Genomic DNA, 26,285 nt, shown 5'->3' with positions numbered 1-26,285 from the left:
TCAAGAGAGCTAGGAGTACTAGAGACTATGCTTCGGCGCCCCCAGGTAGAGAAGCTAGGACTCTTGACTCTTTTGGGAGAAAGACGTATCAGGCCGCTATGCTCGCTGCCAAATCCAGTCATACCAGCTCTTCACGAGCGTACACTTGCGAGACTCGATAAGTCAACTGTCCAGCTTGGTTGATGCACTCCCTATGGATTTGGCTGAGCCTTTTTGCCAGGTGGTCAGGCAGCAGAAGGCGTGTCGTAAGTTCCTGGCCAGGGGTACTTTGACACTTTTGACATGACATCCAGGATCGCTGCTCAAGGTATAGTGATGCGCAGACTCTCATGGCTGCATGTCTCTGACCTGGATCATTCTGTCCAGCAGCGGATGGCGGATGTTCCTTGCCGGGGGGGGACAATCTTTTTGGCGAGAAAGTAGAGGATCTCATTAATCAGATTAAGAAGCATAATAATGCTGTGGATTCTCTCTCCCACCGGGCGCCTTCTGCTACAGCCACCTCATCTAGGAGGTTTTTTGGAGGGGAGAGAAGTGCTCCCTATTACACTCCTGCTTCTTGGCAGCCTGCCCAGGCTCAGCCCCAGTGCGCTCGTTCTCGTCAACAGTGTGCGACTAAGGCCCACTCTCCTCCCCAGCACAAGAAAGGGACGGCTTTCGACTGGCTCCAGTTCAGCATAGCCTCAGTAAAAGTGTCTGTACTGGACGACTTGCTGGTAGGGGGGAGGTTGATGTTTTTTCACCAAAGGTGGCCTCTCATAACCTCCGACCGGTTCTTCAAATAGTCCGGTTAGGATACACCCTCAATCTGGAATCCAAACCTCCAAATTACCCACCAGGAGTTCATTCTTACAGCTCCCAGCACAAGCAGGTACATAAGCATATAAGCACATAAGCACCACCATACTGTGAAAAGACCATCAAGCTCAGCATCCTGTCTCTGACAGCAGCCAATCCAGGCTTCAAGAACCCGGCGCACCCCCCCCCCCCCCCCAAAAAAAAAAAAAATTTAATGTTCAATGGACTTTTCCTTCAGGAATCTGTCCAAACCCCCCTTAAGCTCTGTAAGGCCAGCCGCTGCCACCACATTCTCCAGCAACGAGTTCCAGAGTCCAACTACATGCTGAGTACTTGCAGAGGAACTCTCCACCCTTCTAAAGGCCAGTGTGGTCGAACCCGTTCCACCAGGGGAAGAAGGGCTGAGATTCTATTCCAGGTACTTCCTTGTGCAAAAGAAAACAGGGGGGGATGCATCCCATCCTAGACCTAAGGGGCCTGAGCAATTATCTGGTTTGAGGAAAGTTCAGGATGGTTTCCCTGGCACCCTTCTTCCCATGATTCAGGAAAACGATTGGCTATGCTCTCTGGACTTAAAGGATGCTTATACTCACATCTCGATACTCCCAGGAGGAAGTATCTTCGATTTCGGCTGGGAACTCAGCACTTTCAGTACTGTGTACTGCCCTTTGGTCTGGCATCTGCTCCCAGAGTGTTCACAAAGTGCCTGGTGGTAGTCGCAGCGTCGCTACGCAGACTGGGAGTGCATGTGTTCCCTTATCTCGACGATTGGCTGGTGAAGAGCACCTCGGAGGCAGGCGCTCTACAGTCCATGCAAATAACTATTCAGGTGCTAGAACTACTGGGGTTTGTGATCAATTATTCCAAGTCCCATCTCAAACCAAAAATTGGAATTCATTGGAGCACTGTTGAACACAAAGATAGCTCAAGTTTATCTCCCCAAGGTGAGGGCAGACAACCTCCTGTCCCTAGTGTCCTTGGTTCAAGGGTCTCAACAGATCTCAGCTCGGCAGATGTTGAGATTTGTGGGGCACATGGCCTCCACAGTTCACATAACTCCCATGGCACGCCTACACATGAGATCAGCTCAATGGACCCTAGCTTCCCAGTGGTATCAAGCTGCGGGAAGTCTAGTGGATGTGATCCAACTGTCCACCGACTTTCAGAATTCCTTGCGGTGGTGGACGATTCGGCCCAATTTGACCTTGGGACGTCCATTCCAAATCCCTCAGCCACAGAAAGTGCTGACGACAGATGCATCCCTCCTGGGGTGGGGAGCTCATGTAGATGGGCTTCACACTCAAGGAGCTTGGTCCTTTCAGGAAAAAGGTCTTCAGATCAATCTGGAATTGAGAGCGATCTGGAATGCTCTAAAGGCTTTCAGAGACCGGCGGTCCAACCAAGTTATATTGATTCAGACAGACAATGAGGTTGTCATGTATTACACCAACAAGCAGGGGGCACCGGATCTCGTCCCCTGTGTCAGGAAGCCGTCCAGATGTGGCTTTGGGCATGCCGTCACGGCATGTTTCTCCAAGCCACTTATCTGGCAGGCGTAAACAGTCTGGCCGACATACTGAGCAGGGTAATGCAACCTCACGAGTGGTCACTGAACATGGATGTTGTCTGCAAGATCTTCTGAGCGTGGGGCACCCCCTCGGTGGATCTTTTTGCCACTCAGATCAATCACAAGGTCCCTCAGCTCTGTTCCAGGCTTCAGGCCCACGACAGGCTAGCGTCAGATGCCTTTCTCCTACATTGGGGAACATGCCTTCTCTATGCATATCCTCCCATACCTCTAGTAGGGAAGACTTTGCTGAAACTCAAGCAAGACTGCGGAACCATGATTCTGATTGCGCCCTTCTGGCCGCGTCAGATTTGGTTCCCTCTTCTTCTGGAGTTGTCCTCCGAGAAACCGTGGAGATTGGAGTGTTTTCCAACCCTCATTACCGAGAACGAGGGATCACTTCTGCATCCCAATCTCCAGTCTCTGGATCCACGGCCTGGATGTTGAGAGCTTAGAATTTGCCTCCTTGGGTCTTTCAGAGGGTGTCTCTCGAGTCTTGCTTGCTTCCAGGAAAGATTCCACCAAGAGGTGTTACTCTTTCAAATGGAGGAGGTTTGCCGTCTGGTGTGACAGCAAGGCCCTAGATCCTCTTTCTTGTCATCTGATTGGAGCCTACCAATGAACTCACACCAGCGACACCCAATCCAATTTTACATTCAGTCCTCATAGGGCTATTGTTTTCTAATTCAAATATCCACCGGTCCACATTTTACAGAATCTATGATACGCCAGTGTATATCAGTGACAAAATGCTTTTCCTGAAGCCAGTGAGATACATATGGAACTGAGATCTGTTCATTTTTAAGCTGAGGTTTGTGTTCATTTAGACGTATCCTTACAAGGATGGTGGTTTGGCCAACATCTACCTTTTCACATGGACAAACTATGGCATATATTACAAAAGATGAGTAACATGTAGTCAATGACTTCACAAACATCTGGGAAACTATTCATGTCCCTCAGAGCCAGTCTTAGGCAGGCACAGGGCCTCGCGTTCCCAGGGGCCCCATGGCAGCCTTAGCATCTCCCTCGTGCTCCCTGCTTCAGCAGTCATTGCCGTCTCCTGTTCTCAGTCTAACTGCCTTTGTCAGCTCTCTCCTACTCCCTTTCGGCTCCCTGCAGCGCTGCATTCTTCAGTCCTGACCACTGGCAGTGCCAGTGAGGTAAACACACTGCCTTCGGCGGCCCAGAAGCTTTCTCTCTGCTGCAGTTTCCTTTCCTGCATAGGCAGGACGCTGCAACAGAGGGAGAGCTTCCAGGGCTGCCAAAGGCAGTGTGTTTACCTGACTGACGCTGCCGATGGCCTGGAAAATTGAAGAAGGCAGCAGTGCTGCGAGCCGAAACTAAAGGAGCTGGTAGAAGAGAGCTGAAGGCGGTTAGATTGAGACAGCCGCTGAAGCCCATGAGGTTGGTCTCCCTTTCCCTCTACTCCATGCACCCCTCATCCCCTTACCCAAACAAAGCAAGCAAATCTATGAGCTGCTCTATGTTATCGTTCCTTATTGTTGGCAGCATTTTCATTGGACCTCACTTATATTTTCAAAGATGCTGGCTTGTGTAGCATATGGACGTACACAGAGGAAGTATTGGTTTCATCTAGTTAGTTCTAAATAGTAACATAGAGTAACATAGTAAATGACGGCAGAAAAAGACCTGCATGGTCCATCCAGTCTGCCCAACAAGATAAACTCACATGTGCTACTTTTTGTGTATACCTTACCTTGATTTGTACCTGTCCTTTTCCGGGCACAGACCGTATAAGTCTGCCCAGCACTATCCCCGCCTCCCGCCACCGGCTCTGCCACCCAATCTCGGCTAAGCTCCTTAGGATCCATTCCTTCTGAACAGGATTCCTTTATGTTTATCCCACGCATGTTTGAATTCTGTTACCATTTTCATTTCCACCACTTCCCGCGGGAGGGCATTCCAAGCATCCACTACTCCCTCCGTGAAAAAATACTTCCTGACATTTTTCTTGAGTCTGCCCCCCTTCAATCTCATTTCATGTCCTCTCGTTCTACCGCCTCCACACCTCCGGAAAAGGTTCGTTTGCAGATTAATACTTTTCAAATATTTGAACGTCTGTATCATATCACCCCTGTTTCTCCTTTCCTCCAGGGTATACATGTTCAGGTCATATCACCCCTGTTTCTCCTTTCTTCCAGAGTATACATGTTCAGGTCATCAAGACTCTGCTCATACGTCTTGTACGTCATAATCATTGTGTCATTTGGAGGGGCTGGTTTATAAGGACTCACTCTCTTTTGGTGGCCCTCTACTAGGTGAAAACATCAGAATAGACATTATGATGATCAGATGCTTAACATTCAGACTTACTATTTATATAAGTACAGTTTAGAAAAATCATTAATTAGGTTGAGACCTGGGAGCATTTAGCATCTTTTTTTCCTGTGCCTACATCAAAAGAAAAAGATGGCATGTAGGAAGTTGCTCCTTTTGCTTTGTGGAATGCAGTGGTATATTATAAAAATGCTCTTGTCCAGAGTCAATCTAAATGTGCCAACATTGTCCAGTTCAGCAAACTATTAGCCGCCAAGTTCATACAGCATTAATTACGTTCAGTTGAAAATAAATCTGTTGGCTCAGGCTGCTTGCTATGTGAATATTCAATCACTGTTTCATTTTTGCTACCAGGTAACTATGATTCGGATTATTCTTTCCAATGTTCATCACCTTGCATTTGTGCACATTAAATTTCATCTTCCATTTGGATGCCCAATCTTCCAATTTCCTAAGTCTTCCTGCAATATTTCACAGTCAGCACGTGTTTTAACAACCTTCAATAGTTTTGTATCATCTGCAAATGTATTCACCTTACTCATTCTGATTTCCATATCATTTATAAATATGTTAAATAGCACTGGTCCCAGAACAGATCCCTGTGGCACTCCACTGTTCACCCTCCTCCATTGAGAGAAATGACCATTTAACCCTGCCCTCTGTTTTCTATCCAATAACCAATTCTTAATCCACACCAGAACCTTGCCTCCTATTCCATTGACTCTTTAATTTTCTCAGGAGTCTCTCATGAGGAAGTTTATCGAACGTTTTCTGAAAATGTAGATACACTACATCAACAGGCTCACCTTTATCCACATATTTATTCACGCCTTCAAATAAATGAAGCAAATTGGTGAGGCAAGACTTCCCTCAGCTGAATCCATGCTGACTCTGTCCCATTAAACCATGTCTACGTGTTCTGTAATTTTATTCTTTATAATAGTTTCCAACACGGATTTAGTGAAGGGCAATCTTGCCTCACCAATCTACTACATTTCTTTGAAGGGGTGAACAAACATGTGGATTAAGGTGAGCCAGTCGATATTGTGTATCTGGATTTTCAAAAGGTATTTGACAAAATACCTCATGAAAGACTCCCGAGGAATTTGGAAAGTCATGGGATACAAGGTAGTGCTCTATTGTGGATTAAAAACTTGTTAAAAGATAGAAAACAGAGAGTAGGGTTAAATGGTCAGTATTCTCAATGGAGAAGGGTAGATGGTGGGGTTCCATAGGGGTCTGTGCTGGGGCCGCTGCTTTTTAACATATTTATAAATGACCTAGAAATGGGAGTAACTAGTGAGATAATTAAATTTACTGACAACAACACAAAGTTATTCAAAGTTGTTAAATCGCAAGAGGATTGTGAAAAATTACAAGAGGACCTTACAAGACTGGGATTCCAAATGGCAGATGACGTTTAATGTGAGCAAGTGCAAAGTGATGCATGTGTGAAAGAGGAACCCAAACTATAGCTACGTAATGCAAGGTTCCACATTCAGAGTCACCGACTAGGAAAGCGAGCTGGGTGTCATCATTGATGATACACTGAAACCTTCTACTTAGTGTGTGGTGGCGGCTAAGAAAGCAAAAGAACATTAGGTATTATTAGGAAAGGAATGGAAAGCAAGAATAAGAACATTATAATGCCTCTGTATCACTCCATGGTGCGACCGCATCTCAAATACTGTGTGCAATTCTGGTCACCGCATCTTATAAAAGATACAGTGGAATTAAAAAAGGTACAGAGAAGGGCAACAAAAATGATAAAGGGGATGGGACGACTTCCCTATGAGGAAAGGCTAAAGCGGCTAGGGCTCTTCATCTTGGAGAAGAGGCAGCTGAGGTGAGATATGATAGAGGTCTATAAAATAATGAGTGGAATGGAACGGGTAGACGTGAATCACTTGTTTACTCTTTCCAAAAATACTAGGACTAGGGGGCATGCAATGAAGCTACAAAGTAGTAAATTTAAAACAAATTGGAGAACATATTTCTTCATTCAACGAGTAATTCAACTCTGGAATTTGTTGTCAGGGAATGTGGTAAAAGCAGTTAGCTTAGCAGTGTTTATAAAAAGTTTGGATAATTTCTTAAAAGAAAAGTCCATAAGGCATTATTAAGATGGACTTGTGGAAAATCCTCGGCTAAAGGGTAAAGTAAGAAAGAAATTTATAGATTCTTTATTATCCTATCAAGCTGCTAAATTGGACAAAGATATTTCTTCTTTAATAGTACAGGCATCAAGTTGTGGACATTTTAGACGGCTGCTTAAAGGCATATCTGTTTTTGAATTTTGGTAGGAAATGATTGTTAGTTTTTAAATTATGTACTGTTTTATATTCCTGGATTGTCCAATTTTTTTGTATGTAACCTGCATTGAACTGCAAGGTATTGCGGGCTATAAAAATAAAATGTTACGTTTTGCTATATTATGTTATCCCCACACCCACCCTGACACATACAGACCAGACTGGAGCACCATTTTCACATGTATGTACACACGCATATATGAACACAGACTACATAGCCACACAAAAAATAGCCACACACACACACACACACACACACACACACACACATAAATAACCTATTTTGAAAGCATCATCTTTCATAGACACACACATATACATAGTTACATACAAAGCTCAGCCATAGGAACACTTTCACACACAGACCAACTCACATATGCACACATAGAGCCTGGTCGGGCAAACATTTCCTATCTCACTTTCTTACACACTTCTTGGCCATACACACGCTGTCTCACACACACACTTGATGGTGCATTTGGCTGCTGGGGTGTGTGGAGGGCTCTCTCTCCCACTCTGACAGCACAGGTCATTTTCTGAAGGCGGGGTCACTTTGTTTCCTGTTCTTATTTATTTGTTAAATTTATATTCTGTCAAGCCAAAATAGTGCTCCAGACACTGAATAAATATCAAAATAAAATACATAAAAATCTAAAAAAAACACACACACATATATAATCATACCAATCCATTATATTTTCCTTTTCACAAGAGCCCTTGGTGAAAATTCTTGACAGAGAGAATCTGAAGACACATCTTCGCTGCCTGCCTCATGAGGACTTGGCTCTGCAGGTCAAGCTGTCTTTAGCCAGTGCTGATCTGAAGTGGTTCAAGGATGGGGAGAAGATTGTGGACAGCAGCCACACCCACGTAGAGGAGCAGGGAGCTTTGCGCTCACTCCTTCTTCTTGGAGCAGAGAGTGGAGACTCCGGCGAGTACCTCTGTGTCACCCATGATGATAACTGCATCTTTTATGTCACTGTGGAAGGTAATACAGCTTCTGCCAAGTCCTTACAGTGCCCTTGCTTTTGCATGTCTTACATACACTCCTGGTCTAGCTGTCTCCCCTCCCCCCAACTCCTCACTTGTTAGACTCTTGGAGATATCTGTAGTGATTCCAGGTTCCTATCCTGAGGGATACAGGGTAATACACATAGCACTGCAGAGATGTCAGTGAATAAATTTATCTCCCTAAGTCTTACTGATTATCATCACATAGTAACCTCATTTCCTTTTTTAAGAGCTAGACCATATCTCTGCAACGTTATCAATACAATTGAACAATGACAAGAAAGAAAAATTCATATGGGCCTTATGTCATTCAGAATAACATAGATTAGGGCTAACGATGATCATAGCAACAGTGACGGCAAAAAGGAGAGATGGCCGGGGATACTACTACTACTTAACATTTCTAAAGCGCTACTAGGGTTACGCAGCGCTGTACAGTTTAACAAAGAAGGTCAGTCCCTGCTCAAAGGAGCTTACAATCTAAAGGACGAAATGTCAAGTTGGGGCAGTCTAGATAATGACATGCCAACCCATAATTCAGGCAGCGGAACCCCCTTCCTCTCTTGGTTTCCATCTGAAAATAACTCATTGAATGTTACACCCAGGTCATGAGACAGACACCACAGCTAAGGAATTTAGGTCACGTGGAGGGGCATAATCGAAAGGGGCACCCAAGTTTTCCTGAAGACGTCCTTGCAGGATGTCCCGGCGAAGGGGCGGGGAAACCCGTATTATTGAAACAAGATGGGCGTCCATCTTTTGTTTCAATAATACGGTTTGGGACGCCGAAATCATGAAATTTAGGTTGCCCTTAGAGATGGTCATCCCCAATTTTCGGCAATAAAGGAAACCGAGGACGCCCATCTTAGAAACAACCAAATCCAAGCCATTTGGTCGTGGGAGGAGCCAGCATTCGTAGTGCACTGGTCCCCCTGACATGCCAGGACACCAACCGGGCACCCTAGGGGCCAGTGCAGTTGACTTCAGAAATTGCTCCCAGGTGCATAGCTCCCTTTCCTTAGGTGCTGAGCCCCACAAAACCCACTCCCCACAACTGTACAACACTACCATAGCCCTAAGGGGTGAAGGGGGGCACCTACATGTGGGTACAGTGGGTTTGTGGTGGGGTTTTTTGAAGAGCTCACATTTACCACCACAAGTGTAACAGGTAGGGGGGAATGGGCCTGGGTCCACCTGCCTGAAGTGCATTGCACCCACTAAAACTGCTCCAGAGACCTGCATACTGCTGTCAGGGAGCTGGGTATGACATTTGAGGCTGGCAAAAAATATTTTTAAAGTTTTTTTTTTAGGGTGGGAGGGGGTTAGTGACCACTGGGGGAGTAAGGGGAGGTCATCCCTGATTCCCTCTGGTGGTCATCTGGTCAGTTCGGGCACCTTTTTGAGGCTTGGTCGCAAGAAAAAATGGACCAAGTAAAGTCGCCCAAGTGCTCGTCAGGATGCCCTTCTTTTTTGCATTATCGGTTGAGGACGCCCATGTGTTAGGCACACCCCAGTCCCACCTTCGCTATGCTTCCGACACTCCCCCCCCCCCCCCCACCCGTGAACTTTGGTCATCCCCGCGACGGAAAGCAGTTGAGGGCGGCCAAAATCAGCTTTCGATTATGCCGATTTGGGCGACCCTGACAGAAGGACGCCCATCTCCCGATTTGTGTCGAAAGATGGGCGCCCTTCTCTTTCGAAAATAAGCCTGATAGGGGGGTGCTTTTATGGATATCAATTTATCATATTTGATGATATTCTTAAAACAAAAATACCTCAACACTTTTGGTGTTGCAAATGCAGTGTGTTTAATGGTCCAGTTATGCCCTGGAGCAGCTGCTGTTGTCGGCAGCTAGAACCATGTTCCTGTGGTGAAAACAACTATATGGCTTCTCCTACTAACCTACAAATGCACTCGATCTGCAGCCCCTCCTTACCTCTCTAGCCTCATCTCCCCTTACATTCCTACCCGTAACCTCCATTCTCAAGACAAATCCCTCCTCTCAGTACCCTTCTCCACCACCGCCAACTCCAGGCTCCGCCCTTTCTGCCTCACCTCACCCCATGCGTGGAACAAACTCCCTGAGCCCATACGCCAGGCCCCCTCCCTGCCCATCTTCAAATCATTGCTCAAAGCCCACCTCTTCAATGTCGCCTTCGACACCTAACCACCACACCTCTACTCAAGAAATCTAGACTGCGCCAACTTGACATTTCGTCCTTTAGATTGTAAGCTCCTTTGAGCAGGGACCGACCTTCTTTGTTAATTTGTATAGTGCTGCGTAACCCTAGTAGCGCTCCAGAAATGTTAAGTAGTAGTAGTAGTAGTATGGCCTAAAGAGAAGATTATTATACTCTTTGAACCTTTTTGGACAATTATAAGTTGTAATTAAAATTTTCGCTCTGTACATTGCACTGCACTGCTTTTTACTTACGGAGGTTTTCTATGCCTTTGATTGAAGGTGGGAAGTACAATTTAAAGTACTCCAAAATACTCTGAGGCTTTTCCCTCCATTTATGGTTTGCATTGCTTTCACAATGATATTGTTTTGTATTAATAAAGTGTTTTTGTTTTTCATTGATTAAGTTCTTCTATATGCAATGTCGGTGTTATTTAATGAGCTGACCTTAGACTGTACCACAAGGATCGGCACTTTTTCATTTATTTATTTATTTATTACTACTACTACTACTATTTAGCATTTTTATAGTGCTACAAGGCGTACACAGCGCTGCACAAACATAGAAGAAAGACAGTCCCTGCTCAAAGAGCTTACAATCTAATAGACAAAAATAAAGTAATCAAATCAATTAATGTGAACGGGAAGGAGGAGAGGAGGGTAGGTGGAGGCGAGTGGAGGCGAGCGGTTACGAGTCAAAAGCAATGTTAAAGAGGTGGGCTTTCAGTCTAGATTTAAAGGTGGCCAAGGATGGGGCAAGTTAAGCAATTAAATCACATGATAAATACAGAGCATAATATATACAACCAACTAAAATTAACAGGAAATATAATTTACTCTTCTTTAGAAAAATAGGACTCTCTAAAAGGCATTTCCTCGAGAATAAGTAACAAAATGCAGACTTATATTACTTTCTTCAGATCCCTGAAAGTCCTCAGCTGCTCAGGGGTGAAGAAGACATACTTGAATTGTCCATATCTAATTTGCATTTGGCCCCTACATTTTTCACTTTTGCCTCATAGCAAGAAAAGCTTTTCTACGCTCTTGCGTTACCTTAGCAACATCAGGGTACGTCCATAGTTTTTGTCCATAAAATAAATCCTGAGTATTGTTTCAAAAACCAAGGATGCCAATAGTTGCTCTTCGAGATGTTTCATTAACAGATTCTTCCAGAATGGCTGAAATATTATTTCTCCTCTGATATTCTGATGAAACTGGCAAATAATATACCTTGTTAATAGGGGGAAGTCCATCAGAGGAAAATGTTTTAGCATGTCAGTCAAATATTTCTTAAATAAAACCAAAGGAGTCATGGTCAAAGACTTTAAAAAATTCAGAAATTGGAGATTAAACTTCCTATTCTGATTCTCTAGTTGTTCTAGTCTATGATGTACCATGAATCACAGTAACATAGTAACATAGTAGATGACGGCAGAAAAAGACCTGCATGGTCCATCCAGTCTGCCCAAGATAAACTCATGTGTATACTTTACCTTGATTTGTACCTGCCTTTTTCAGGGCACAGACCGTACAAGTCTGCCCAGCAGTATTTCCCGCCTCCCAACCACCAGTCCCGTCTCCCATCACCGGCTCTGGCACAGACCGTATAAGTCTGCCCTCCCCTATCCTAGCCTCCCAACCACCAACCCCTCTTCCCCCCACCTGCTCCGCCACCCAATTTCAGCTAAGCTTCTGAGGATCCATTCCTTCTGCACAGGATTCCTCTATGCATATCCCATGCATGTTTGAATTCTGTTACCGTTTTCATCTCCACCACCTCCCGCGGGAGGGCATTCCAAGCATCCACCACCCTCTCCGTGAAAATACACTTCCTGACATCTTTTTTGAGTCTGCCCCCCTTCAATCTCATTTCATGTCCTCTCGTTCTACCACCTTCCCATCTCCGGAAAAGATTTTTTTGCGGATTAATACCTTTCAAGTATTTGAACGTCTGTATCATATCACCCCTGTTCCTCCTTTCCTCCAGGGTATACATCTGTCCACCACTGCAACAGTTTTAGACTCCTGTAAGCCTTTTATTTCAGCTTGAACTTGATTAACCTGTCTGGAAAAAAATACTTTTAGTTTTTCAAGATTGATATTCATATCATCAAACTTAGAGGCCAAAGATATTACCTCCAATGCAGTCTTCTTCAAAGTCACACTGAACTCCTGAATGGTGTTCCAAATCAGATCCAGAGAAACTGCCCTGGGAGCTGTAAACCCAGCTCTTATTGTCTGTCCTGGAAGTTGAATACTCGGTGCCCCATCCCCCACAAGGCGCTTCAGATGCCGAGCCTGCGACGTGAGTCTCACCTTCAGGGGTCATCGATCTGGCCGCTGGACATGGTGGAGCATTTGCGACTGGGGAAGACAAAGAAGTTTCATGCTCCAGCGAAGGGGACACTCCTCCACCCTTCTTTAAAATGGAGCATCCGCACCCAGAATGCAGCTTTGATAAGTCTGCTTCAAAGCTGTCAATCCGCCGCCGCTGGTTAGGGGGAACCTCAACGGCCGGCGAGGACACAGCCTTAACGACCCCCTTCCTTTTTGTGTGTGGCATATTTGCAATAGTATAACCGTAAAGAAGGGATCCCCCCAAAAGGACACCAGCTAGTAGGATTTTCTAAGTCCTTCTTAATAATGGCTTATGGACTTTTCTTTGGGCTGAACCTTTTTTTTAAACTATGCTAAGCTAACTGCTTTTAACACATTCTCTGGCAATAAATTCCAGAGTTGAATTACATGTTACATGAAAAAATATTTTCTCCAATTTGTTTTTAATTTACTACTTTGTAGCTTCATTGCTTGCCCCAGTCCTTGTAGTTTTGGAAAGCGTAAACGAGTGATTCACGTCTACCCATTCCACTTCACTCAGTATTTTAACATTAACAGTATAGCTTGTATTCTGTCTTATACCTCCCGGTTCAAAGCGGATCACATTGTAAAAGAAGCCAGACATTTCCAGGAAATACAGCCTTCAAACCTCAAATATACATACTAAATTATACTGAAAAATAAAAACACACTAACCCAGATTAATTATTAGATTGCAAAACAAATGTCCTAAATAGGTAAGTTTTGATTTGTTTAGAAAACTGAAAATAGCTTGAAGTAGAAGACAAAAAGTTCTGAACTTCTTTTTCAAGATCAGCAGCTTGAAATGAAAAAAAGATTATTTAGTAACCTAGATCTCTTCACGTCTTTTAAAGAGGGAAACGTGAATAATTGATCTAGTGACCCTCGGTTTTTGAGCTAACCCATGAACTACTTTGTAAATAAGGCAAAAGAATTTAAACAAGACTCTGGCATAAACTGGAAACCCGTGATTCTCTTTAAAAAAACGGTGATACACTGTCATGCTTTTTCAAGGAGTGTATCAGGCGGAGTGCATTGTTCTGAATGGATTGTAGGCTCTTTAATAGTTCTTTAGAGGATCCCAGGTAGATGATAGTACAATAATCTAACATACTCAGGATCAAAATATTTGCGCACACACCTAACATTTTGCATAATAAAAAAAAGCTCTTTGAGTAAGTGTGTTAACATGAGATTCAAAAGATACCTAACACTTTTATAAAAGGAGAAAATTGATAGACCTCGGTCATATTTATTTATTTTATTTATTTTATTGCATTTGTATCCCACATTTTCCCACCTATTTGCGGGCTCAGTGTGGCTTACAATACATTGTAAATAATGGAAATGCAGTTTGTTACAATCAGTTATGGATTCCATTGTGAGAAGTTAAGCGAGACGAAGTCAAGGTGTCGTTAGGGAATAGGACAAGGAAAAGAACAATGGAACAATGGAAAGAGAAAACGGGAAATTGGTAGGGTGATAGAACCTTAGCAAATATCTCCCTTCTTCCATCTCTTTTCCAAGCTGAAGAGCCATAGCTCTAGCCTTCCCTCATAGGGAAGTTGTCCCATCCCCTTTATCATTTTCATCACCCTTCACTGTAGGAGGAGGGAAGCAGCAAGTTGATGGGTTAAAAGAAGTATGGAGGGTAAGAGGCTCAATCAAGGAAGAAAGAAAGAGGGGAAAGGCCGCAAAAAGAGGAGAAAGGTCATGAGGAGGATGGTGAGAAAGAAAGATGGGAGAGAGAGACAAGAGGAAGCAAACTGAAGGACACAAGCACATAAGCACTGCCACGCTGGGAAAAGACCAAAGGTCCATCAAGCCCAGCACTCTGTCTCCGACAGCGGCCAATCCAGGCCCCAAGAACCTGGCAAAAACCCAAAATTTGATAACGATCAATGGACTTTTCCTTCAGGAATCTGTCCAGACCCCCTTTAAACTCGGGCAAGTGTTGGGAGAGGAAAGATGGAGAAAGGCAAGACCCAATGGAGAAATAAAAGACAGGGACAGGGGAAATTTGGTGACATCATCCATATGTTGGAATCCTTGCACTGGTTGCCAATTTTCTTTCACATTTGGTTTAAAGTTTTGACTTTGCATTTTAAGGCTGTTTGTGGAGTGGCTCCATTTTATTTAAGGCAAGCTCTTTAATTTTACCATCCTCTCGGAGAGTTACTGTATGCTCTGAAAGACGTAGATTTCTGTCCGTGGCAAGTCACTATGGAGCTAGCTATATGGTTACGAGGGAAACTGGGTTTTCTGTTGTTGGTCCTATTTTATGGAACCAGCTGCCAGAATGCTTGCGCCAACTTTCAGAGTGTTTTTTCCATTTAAGAGGCAGCTCAAGACTAGCTTTTCACCCAGGCCTTTTAATGGTTGCTGAAGGTACAAATTATATGCAATGATAGTGGATCAAATTGGAGTTGGTGGGGGGGGGGGGGGGGGGGGGGGTTGTGATATATGTTAAAGAAGGAATTGAGTCAAACAAAATAAATATTCTACATACTACTACTACTTATCATTTCGATAGCGCTACTAGACATATGAAGCACTGTACATTAAACATGTAAGAGACAGTCCCTTCTCAATAGCACTTACAATCTAATCAAGACAGACAAACAGGACAAATAAGGGATAATGGAATTACTTAAAGTGGAATTACAAAATAGACATGGGAACTGAACAAGTGAAACAGATAGCAGTGTGGAATCCTTAATTCCATGTGTGAAGGGAAAGAGTATACTAGTAGGGCTGTACTACCATCCGCCAGGACAGAACAAACACACAGATGAAGAAATGTTTACAGAAATTAGGAAAGCTGGCAAGTTGGGCAACATTATATTAATGGTTGATTTCAATTACCCCAGTATTGACTGGATACATCAGGGAGCGCTAGGGAGGTAATATTTCTAGATGTAATAAATGATTGCTTCATGGAGCAACTGGTCCAAGAACTGACAAGAAGGAGAGCTATTTTAGATCTGGTGGAGGAGTGGCCTAGTAGTTAGGGTGGTGGACTTTGGTCCTGGGGAACTGAGGAACTGAGTTCAATTCCCACTTCAGGCACAGGCAGCTCCTTGTGACTCTGGGCAAGTCACTTAACCCTCCATTGCCCCATGTAAGCTGCATTGAGCCTGCCATGAGTGGGAAAGCGCAGGGTACAAATGTAACTTAAATAAATAAAAATCTAGTCCTTAGTGGAATGCAGGGCATAGTAAGAGAAGTAATGATGTTGGATCTGCTGAACAGTGATCATAACATGATCAAATTTGAACTGATATCTGAAGTGAAGTCACTAAGAAAATCTACTGTAACTGCATTTAATTTTCAAAAGGGCGACTACGACAAAATGAGGAAAGTGGTTAAAAAGAACCTAAAAGGATCGGCTGCAAAGGTTAGGATTTTAAATCAGGTGTGGTCGTTGTTTAAAAATACCATCATGGAAGCCCAGACCATATGTATTCCACGTATTCACAAAGGTGAAAAGAAGAGCAAACGACAGTCAGCATGGGTAAAAGGTGAAGTGAAAAGGGCTATTAGAGCCAAAAGAACATCCTTCAAAGAATGAAAAAAGGATCCGAATGAAAAAATAAGAAACAACATAAGCACTGTCAAACTAGATGCAAAGCATTGATAAAGAAGGCTAAAAGGGAAAAACCTGCTACAGAGACAAAAACTGATAGGAACAACTTTTTCAGGTGCATCAGAAGCAGAAAGCCTGTGAGGTAATCAGTGCCGTAGCGAGGGCGGCTGACACCCGGGGCGGGTTGCCACTGCGACCCCCCCCCAGGTGCAGCACGGTGCACCCCCCCTCGGTGTGCGCAACCCCCCCCCCCCCCCCCCGGAGAGCATTCTTACCTCTGACGTAGGAAAGGGGACGGGTGGGAGGGCCACTCCGCCCCGAGTGCACGTCGCTGGGAGCTGCGTCGGCTCCGCTGGTTCCCTGCTCTCTCTGCCCCGGAACAGGAAGTAACCTGTTCCGGGGCAGAGACAGCAGGGAACCAGCGGAGCTGACACCCCCCCAGCGGCGTGCACCCGGGGCGGACTGCCCCCCCCTTCCTACGCCACTGGAGGTAATCTGTGGGACTGTTAGATCATAAAGGAACTTAAGGGGCAGTCAGGGAGGATAAGGTCAAAGTGGAGAGATTGAATGAATTATTTGCTTTGGTCTCTACGGAAGTAGATGTATGAGATCTACCTGTACTGGAAATGGTTTTCAAGGGTGACAAAGGGAGGAACTGAAAGAAATCTCGTTGAACCTGGAAAATGTACTGAGCCAAATCAACAAGTTAAGAGTGATAAATCACCTGGATTGGAAGGTGGCCAATGTAATGCCGATTTATTAAAGGGGTTCCATGTGAAATCCGCAAAATTACACACCAGTAAGCCTAACTTCAGTGCTGGGCAAAATGTGGAAACCATTATAAAGAATAAAATTGCAGAACACATAGACAAACATGGATCAATGGGACAGAGTCAGCATGGGTTCAGCCAAGGGAAGTCTTGCCTCACCAATTTGCTTCATTTGTTTGAAAGGCATGAATAAACTTCGATAAAGGTGAGCCAGTTGATGTAGTGTATCTAGATTATCAGAAAGCTTTTAACAAAAGTTCCTCATGAGAGACTCCTGAGAAAATTAAAATGTCATGGGAAAGGAGGCAATGTCCTTCTGTTAATTAGGAATTGATTATTAAACAGAAAACAGAGGGTAGGGTTAAATGGCCATTTTTCTCAATAGAGGAGGTGAATAACGGAGTGCCACAGGGATTTATACTAGAGCCAGTGCTATTTAACATATTTATAAATGATCTGGAAATCAGAACAACAAGTGAGATAATTAAATTTGCAGATAACGCAAAACTATTCAAAGTTGTCAAAACACATGTGGATTGTGAAAAAATTGCAGGAAGACCTTAGGAAACTGGAAGACTGGGCATCCATATAGAAGATGGAATATAATGTGGACAAATGCAAAATGGTGCACAATGGAAAAAATAATCTGAATCATAGTTACCTGATTCTAGGGTCCACCTTGGGAGTCACACTCAAGAAAAAGATCTAGGTGTCTTTTTAGACAATACGCTGAAATCTTCTATCCAGTGTGCAGCAGTGGCAAAAAAAAAAACCAAACAATCAAACAGGGTGCTAGGAATTATAAGGAAAGGGATGGTAACTAAGACCAAGAATACTATAATTTATTTAGATTTTGCTCACACCTTTTTCAGTAGTAGGTCAAGGTGAGTTACATTCAGGTACTCTGGATATTTCTCTGTCCCAGGAGGGCTCACAATCTAAGTTTGTACCTGAGGCAATGGAGGGTTAAGTGACTTGCTCAAGATCACAGGGAGCAGCAGAGGGATTTGAACCGGCCACCTTTGGCTTTCAAGACTGGTGCTCTAACCACTAGGCCACTCCTCCAATTCTGTTACTTCTGGTTCTACATGGAATGTTGCTACTGTTTGAGATTCTGCATGGAATCTTGTCACTCTTTAAGATTCCAGAATCTTATTTATTTAGATTTTGCTCACACCTTTTTCAGTAGTAGCTCAAGGTGAGTTACATTCAGGTACTCTGGATATTTCTCTGTCCCAGGAGGGCTCACAATCTAAGTTTGTAGCTGAGGCAATTGAGGGTTAAGTGACTTGCCCAAGATCACAAGGAGCAGCGGTGGGATTTGAACCAGCCACCTCTGGATTGCTAGATTGGTGCTCTAACTACTAGGCCACTCCTCCACTCCAGAATCTTGGTATTCTTTGGGGTTCTACATGGAATGTCACTACTCTTTGAGATTCTGCATGGAATTTTGTCACTCTTTAAGATTCCAGAATCTTTATTTATTTAGATTTTGCTCACACCTTTTTCGGTAGTAGCTCAAGGTGAGTTACATTCAGGTACTCTAGGCATTTCTCTGTCCCAGGAGGGCTCACAATCTAAGTTTGTACCTGAGGCAATGGAGGGTGAAGTGACTTGCCCAAGATCACAAGGAGCAGCAGTGGGATTTGAACCGGACCGGTGCTCTAACCACTAGGCCACTCCTCCACTCCATATCTTGTCATACTACTATCATGTCTTATCATTATCACGTTACCAAAAATTTTCTGTAACACTAAATGCCTATTTTTCTATTATATTTCCACTATCCATGATGAATTGTAAGCCACATTGAGCCTGCAAAGAGGTGGGAAAATGTGGGATACAAATGCAATAAATAAATAAATATCTATATTGCTCCATGGTACAACCTCACCTTTAGTATTGCGTTCAATTCTGGTCGCTGTATTTCAAAAAAGATACAGCAGAATTAGAAAAGGTTTCAAAGAAGAGTGACCAAGATTAAAAAGGAAATGGAACTTCTCCCATATGAGGAAAGGCTAAAGAGGTTAAGGCTCTTCAGCTTGGAAAAGTGATGGCTGAGGAGGGATATGATTGATATTTATAAAATCCTGAGTGGGGTAGAATGGGTAAAAGCACAAAAACCAGGGGGCACTCAATGAAATTACATGGAAATACTTTTAAAACAAATAGGAGGAAATATTTTGTCACTCAATGAATAGTTAAGCTCTGGAACTCTTTGCCGGAGCATGTAGTAATGGCAGTTATCGTATCTGGGTTTCAAAAAGGTTTGGACAACTCCATAGTCTGTTATTAAGATGGACATAGGGGAAGCCACTGCTTACCCTGGGATAGGTAGCATGGACTGTTGCTACTATTTGGGTTTCTGCCAGGTACTTGTGACCTGGATTGGCCAGTGCTGGAAGCAGGATACTGGGCTAGATGCATAGGCGGTCGGTGGCCCAACTGTTTGGGGAGGCTAAAGGGGGCAGGGTTAGGGGTGGGGCCAGGGGTGGAGCTTAAATCCATAATTGTCTGATAACACACAGAAAAAATAAATAAATAAAAAAGTCACAATTAATACCTTTTATTAAATTTAGATATTAGATATGTATCATATGTCAATGAATAAAGTGGTTGCTCAAGGCATATTCTAACCACAATCGCTCAACTGCAAAACACTATGCACAACTTTGTCCAAAAACATACTCAGAACCTTACTGTACCATAAATATTACACTGGGCAGACCTAATACACCAATATACCACCCATACGGAAAATGCAGACCATCAACAATATGAAACAAGGGATCATATCACAATTCTCATGTAGAGCCACAAAACACCCTAATTCATGTTTAATGTGGGATAAAATGCCATAAACAAGTAAATAAATAAATATAAACTTTTAATGTTGAGCACCTGATTCTCAAAGTGGACATATTCCAAACACTATAATGAAAATAAAATGATCTTTTCTACCTTTGCTGTCTGGTGACTTTTTCTGATCATGCTGGCCCAGTATCCATTCTGCTGCTATCTGTCCTCAGTGCAGGTCAGGAAGTCATCCTCCTTAAATATCTCCCTGGCAACCCAGGACACCTCCAGCCAACCCCCCCTGCATTCCCAGCAGTAAGGTAAACAAACCATAAACCAATTTCTACAACTGCTAGAGGGCTTTCACTGCAGCTCCTGCTGTGAGGATGGAGGTAAATCAACAATTTAATCCCCTCAGAGCAGCTGGACTCCACAGTTGATCCATTCTGATGCAGCAGGGGGGAGGCTTAGCCTCTCCAAGCCTCTTATACTGGGCGCCTATGGCTAGATGGATGACCATTGGTCTGACTCAGTATGCTAATTTTTGATTTATTTGAGTGGGAGCATCTCAGTATGTGCTTAAATGTTGTTTTGTGTCATTTCAAGATACCTACATTTTAGGCATCATTAACTGAATCTGGCCTTAAGTGTAAAATGGCAAGTGAGATCCAGATAACAGTTCATTATAATACTGCAGAGACCACCATATCCCCATCTTTGTTCTTCTACTAATCCCTGGCTTTCCTGAAGTCTGTTGCTGTTTTTGCTTCCACTACCTCACCTTGGAGGTCGTTTCATGCATCCTCTCCTAAATCAACCATTTAAATCTTTTTTTTCAGAGCCTCCAGTTCAGATTTTGAATAAGGAAGATATTCAGAACACTATAGCAGTGCTTCAAGGGGAGAAAGTAACCCTGACTGTGAAGGTCTCTGAGCCGACAGCCCCTGTTCAGTGGCTGAGGAACTGCCAACAACTGAGCTCTGGTTCAAAGGTTCAGATTAGCAACGAAGGTTCGATTCGTCTTCTCACCATTGAGCAGGCCGAGATCATGGACAGTGGTACCTATACCTGCACAACCACTGGTGATGAGCTTCATTTCTCTGTCCAGGTGAATGGTAAGGTGCTAGACATATGATTAAACTAAACTAAATCCAAGAAGGACCTGGTACCTTAAATAGTTCTTGCTTATTGCTAAGTCGATCAAAACTTTCTGAGGGACCTTGCGTAGCCCCAAGCCCTTCAGGACCCTCTGAGGAAATTTGGGCAACCCCAACTTTGTTGAATCTGTCTGAAGAACTCTAGGTAGTCCTGAGTCTTTCATAGTAACATAGTAACATAGTAGATGACGGCAGAAAAAGACCTGCACGGTCCATCCAGTCTGCCCAACAAGATAACTCATATTTGCTACTTTCTGTGTATACCCTACTTTGATTTGTACCTGTGCTCTTCAGGGCACAGACCGTATAAGTCTGCCCAGCACTATCCCCACCTCCCAACCACCAGCCCCGGCACAGACCGTATAAGTCTGCCCAGCACTATCCCCGCCTCCCAACCACCAGCCCCGCCTCCCAACCACCGGCTCTGGCACAGACCGTATAAGTCTGCCCAGCACTATCCCCGCCTCCCAACCACCAGCCCCGCCTCCTGATCTTGACTAAGCTCCTGAGGATCCATTCCTTCGGCACAGGATTCCTTTATGCTTATCCCACGCATGTTTGAATTCCGTTACCGTTTTCATTTCCACCACCTCCCGCGGGAGGGCATAAAAAAGGTATCTTTCAGAGCCCTCAGATGAATCCTGGGTAGCCCCAAGGCCTTCAATATCCTTAAAAAACTCACCCTAAGACCCCGATGCTCAGAGGTCATTACCACTGGACTAGTGTCCACATTTACCTGTGCAGTATGTTTGGAGGCCCTCACCTCGGGAAGAGACAATGCAAATGGTGTGCTAATGTATGCAAGAAAATATAAATGGGGGTCATCTTCTATTCCCCATGATGTTCAAAGAACAGCACAGGGAAGAAGAGCATCCATACCACTACAAACCCTACACCAGCTTAGAGTTGGCATTAGTGTGTCTGAGGCAGGAGAAGCTCATTTTCCCGTCACTTCTAGAAAACATACATCAAGTCATATTCCTCTCCCTACTCAAAAAATAAGAAAACCATATGAAGAATAAAAGAAGCACAAGTCAAAACATCCCCATCCCCCTCAAATTTCTAGTCTGGATTTAACACAATAATATGCCCTATACAAGTTCAATATGATTCCGCTAAAGGGGACAAAGACTTGCAGGCTTAGGACCTACGGATCTCGGCAGGAAAGCAGGCTTGCCTTACCCTCTAGCTCGGAGCTGGGCAACTGGCACCTCTTCCTCCTCCCCCTCCCGCTGAACTCCCTAAAGCTCAATGCTATGAGTGCGCCTATATTTACATCTCATTAGCGTTGAGAATCATGGAATTGTGCCAGTGCGCTGTCTCTCTGTATCTAAACCCTCAGGATCTCTGGGTGATCCCAAGCTATTACAGCCTTTTGACTGAATCTGGATAGCCTTGAACCTGTTCAATTCTTTTGGCTACCTTTCTAAATTTTCAACATTCTGACAACAGCAAACAGTGCAACTTGGAGGGCATACATATGAAACAGGATCCGTGTGGTATTGTTCATTCCCTGTCGGACCTTTCTAGTTTTGTGATATCCTAACAGGTTTGGCATCTTTTAAATTTCTTTGTTGCACAAGGCACCAGAGAAGACTGAAGAGCGTTACCAGCAATGTGAGCCTGAGACATTTACAGCAGGATCTATATCACTGCAATGTTGGTGTCATTTCTTGTGCTTCTCTCTTTTTCATAATTTTCTTAATTTATAATGGCATTTAAATGGGGGTAGATATTAGAAAGGATCTAGCCACCTAACTGTGGATTCAACTGGAGTGGTTTAGATGGTTATTTTAGAAGCTCTATTCTTGTTTTGTACTGGCACTTAGACATCCAAATCTCAGTTTGACAAAGGCAGGATATGGACGTCTATCCATATGGCAAGGGGGCATGCTCTGAGTATGTTTTGGATGGGGCTAGGGAGGGCTCAAAATATGGACGTCCAACTCCTGATCACAGAAGGAAAGAGACGTCCATGTCTAACAAGATGGACATCCATCTTTAGACCTGGTACTTGTCAAGTCCAGGTTACAGAAAGATGCTCTAATAGAGCAGCTATCTACTGGAGGGATTAACGTACAACACCTCCTTAATCCCCCAGTGGTGGTTGTTTCCCTTCCTCTCCCCCGAACGTGAAACCAGGCTCTATGACAGCTTCAGGTATTATGGACATTCTTAACATACAGGCCTGAGAAGTAGCCCAATTGTTAGTGAAGTGGACTGAGACCCAAGAGATCTGGGTTCAAATTCAACTCCAGCTTTCTCGTGCTCTTAATAATTGTGAACCCTCCAGGGACAGGAAAATACCTATTGTACATGAAGGCTATTGAAGTGGTGTACAGTGGGCATTTTGCTGTTCCTGGATTGCTTACAATTAAAAAAATAAATTACAAACTTCTGAAGTGGGATTTGAACCTGGGTCCCCTAATTCCCAACCCACTTCTCCTAACCCTTAGGCTACCATTCAACTCTACATGGACATTTGTGTGACCACTCTATAAGAGAAATGTTCCTATACAGCCATCCATTTCCCTTGTTTTCCCCGTTCGTAATTGTGTGTCTGTGCTGGATGTTCCCAGTACATGGACATCTGGATCCTGAGAGTTTAATAAACTCCTGGTCAAGTTGTCTTTTCTCAGTTCTTGATTCTCTGGCACCATGTTGCGATAAGCGTCAACCTAGAGTAGTTGGAAATTCTTGGTTTTCTAAAAACGTGAAAGCAATGGAACGGAATTGCTGGCAGAGATCGGGGAATGAATCAGTCTGAAAGCAATGGAAAAGCTTTTCTACTCACTATAAAACTGAAAAAAAAAGTGCAACACAATTATTATTCTGATTTGATAGGTCTGGAACAACCTGATCTAAATAAACATTTCTCTTTGCTGAAACATTTAACATCATGTTAAATAAATATAAAGTTTGTTGATAAAAACACCACCCAATCACGGATCTAGTATTCACTATGTTAATAAAATAAATCATTAAAACCTCAAATGTCCAAGTAGGGGAATTCACACTGAATTTACATACCCACTACCGTTGTCATCCTTAGTCTCCTCGGATGTGAGTTCTTTCCTCTGTGGAGGAGTAGCCTAGTGGTTAGTGTGGTGGACTTTGATCCTGGGGAACTGAGTTTGATTCCCACATCAGTTCCTGGAGAAGTCACTTAACCCACCATTGCCCCGGATACAAATAAGTACCTGTATATTTATGTAAACCATTTTGAATGTAGTTGCAAAAACCACAAAAGGCAGTATATCAATTCCCTTCCATTTACCCTTAGGAGTTTTATCAGCCCACTCTCAGGTATCTCCAGTCCTTTCATACTCCCTGTGTACAAAGTACACATTAAATTGAAGAACAAGAGGAGGTCACGTGATGCTGAAGGAGCAGTAGCCACGCTTTTGCACTGCTCCGCGATCCCTGCCCGATTCCCGCCCGAAATCGCCGGCAAATAGCCCTGAAAACCGACTGACCTGGTAGACTACGGCTAGCTGGGAGTGCATGGACCAATATTTAGTGTCCATGTCGCCGGGAACAACCAGAAAGAGTGCAAAAACGGAGAAAGAGAAGGCGGCAAGCACGAGTGGCGAATCCAAGATGGCGCCCGGAACGCCGAGGAGCGAAGCGGAGTTTTCGGCCCGTCAGCTATCACAGATAGTAGCGGCAGTGGAAACGGCGCTGGAACCCAGGTTTACATCATTAAATGAGCGCCTGGGGAAGGTGGATGGGCTGATGGCAACGCTGGTGAGTCGCGCAACGGAGGTGGAAACGAGGGTGTCTGCGATGGAGGACGCATGGCAGCAGTGTGGCCCGGAGGTGGAAAGCCTTAAGGTTAAACTACAACAGCATGTGGACAAATTGGATGAGCTGGAAAATCGGGCTAGACGGAGTAATCTCCGGCTAGTGGGACTGCCAGAAACCATTCCGGAGAAAAGTTTGAGCACAGTCCTGGAAGAATGGCTCGTGAAAGAATTTGCCCTATCAGACAGTCGGGGGCCGCTATGTCTGGAGAGAGCACACAGAATTGGGAGACAGCAGCAGAATAATCAGCGTCCCAGAGTTGTCATTATAAAAGTACTGAATTATATCCATAAAGAAGAGATTCTCCGGGGCTACCGTCTGAAAAGGGAATCTTTGACATATGCTGGAGTACAAATAAGAATCTTTCAGGATTATTCAACTAGCTTACAAGAGAGGAGACGGAAGTTTCATCCAGTGTGTACCCGTCTAGTTGAAAGAAATCAACGTTTCATGTTAATGTACCCAGCTACTCTAAAGATCCAACATGAGGGGAAATGGATCCCGTTTGTATCAGACCAAGCAGCCATGCAGTTTCTTAACAGAGACTTAAACCCAACTGGGGCATCCACCTGACAGTGAACATTGGTCTGATGGGTCAGTCGGTCATGTAAGCTATCATGTACTTGCAGAATGCAGGGGCAAATATGCAATGTTCTGAAAGTTTTTGTTCAAGAAATTTCTGTTGATGAAAATGTGCAGTTGGAGGGTGGGGGTGGGGTGGGGATCGCAGCATGTTGTGACTCAGGTGTTATGGGAGTTTTACAGTTGTGGGTTGATGAAGGGGAAGAGAAAGTAGGGGGGGAAGGAGGGTGGGTAGACCAAGGGGGGGGGTTTTGAGGGGAATAAGGATAATGGCAATGTCGCACAGTAATTTGAACTTTAGCGAAGGGGCAACTACACGCTATGTGGAATGGTTAGGAGGGGAAGGTTCCGGGGTGAGGGCTGGGCACCCAGGGACCTTGCAAATACTACTGCATTTAAGGAGAGCAGGGAGGGAGTTCTGGGATCCAGGTTAGATGCACTCGGTTAGATTAATATCATGGAATGTGGCTGGGATTGGTTCGCCCATAAAAAGAACAAAAATTTTAAATGCCTTGCAACGTCACACAGCTTCCATAGCATGTATACAGGAGACAAAACTGTCTGAGGAGGAAAGTCAAAAGCTCAAGCAAAGGTGGGTGGGAGAATGTTTTTTCGCTCCAGCAAAAGGCCGTAGAGGAGGCGTGGCAATCCTGATTCATAAGTCCCTGCAATGTAAGGCCAGAGTGGTAACCCGGGATACACAGGGGAGGTATATCCTTATACATTTGAACATACTGGGACAAGAAATATTCTTGCTTAATATTTATGGCCCAAATGTATATGACCCAACATTTTTTCAGCACATCATTCACCTGGGGCTTCAACACACAACTGCCCCCTGGCTATTAGTGGGTGATTTCAACCAGGTGATGGATGGGAACTTAGACAGATCAGCGCCGTCAGCGGGGCTAGCATTGAGCAGAGGCAAGGGCATACAACATCTGTGTAGGGCGTTGAACCTAATTGATCCCTGGCGCCTGCTTAACCCCACGGCATGTGATTACACCCACATGTCCCGGGCACATGGCACGTGGTCGAGATTAGACTACATTTTAGCGGAGGG

The 26,285-nt window shown here is 44.1% G+C and overlaps 1 protein-coding gene across 1 annotated transcript in view; it reads left to right on the top strand.

Annotated features, from left to right (window-relative positions):
- Positions 1-26,285, top strand: part of LOC115459407 (obscurin-like protein 1) — a gene marked incomplete at both ends in the record, with an annotated part of 73,722 nt that overhangs the window by 15,203 nt on the left and 32,234 nt on the right. The window contains 3 exons of the mRNA XM_030189237.1: positions 7,691-7,966; positions 20,519-20,794; positions 24,357-25,143. Of these exons, the coding sequence (XP_030045097.1) occupies positions 7,691-7,966; positions 20,519-20,794; positions 24,357-25,143 (1,339 nt within the window). The remainder of the gene's footprint in view (positions 1-7,690; positions 7,967-20,518; positions 20,795-24,356; positions 25,144-26,285) is intronic.

This window comes from Microcaecilia unicolor, unplaced genomic scaffold, assembly GCF_901765095.1.
Source record: "Microcaecilia unicolor unplaced genomic scaffold, aMicUni1.1, whole genome shotgun sequence".
Classification (NCBI taxonomy): domain Eukaryota; kingdom Metazoa; phylum Chordata; class Amphibia; order Gymnophiona; family Siphonopidae; genus Microcaecilia; species Microcaecilia unicolor.
This window is presented reverse-complemented; position numbering and strand designations above follow the sequence as displayed.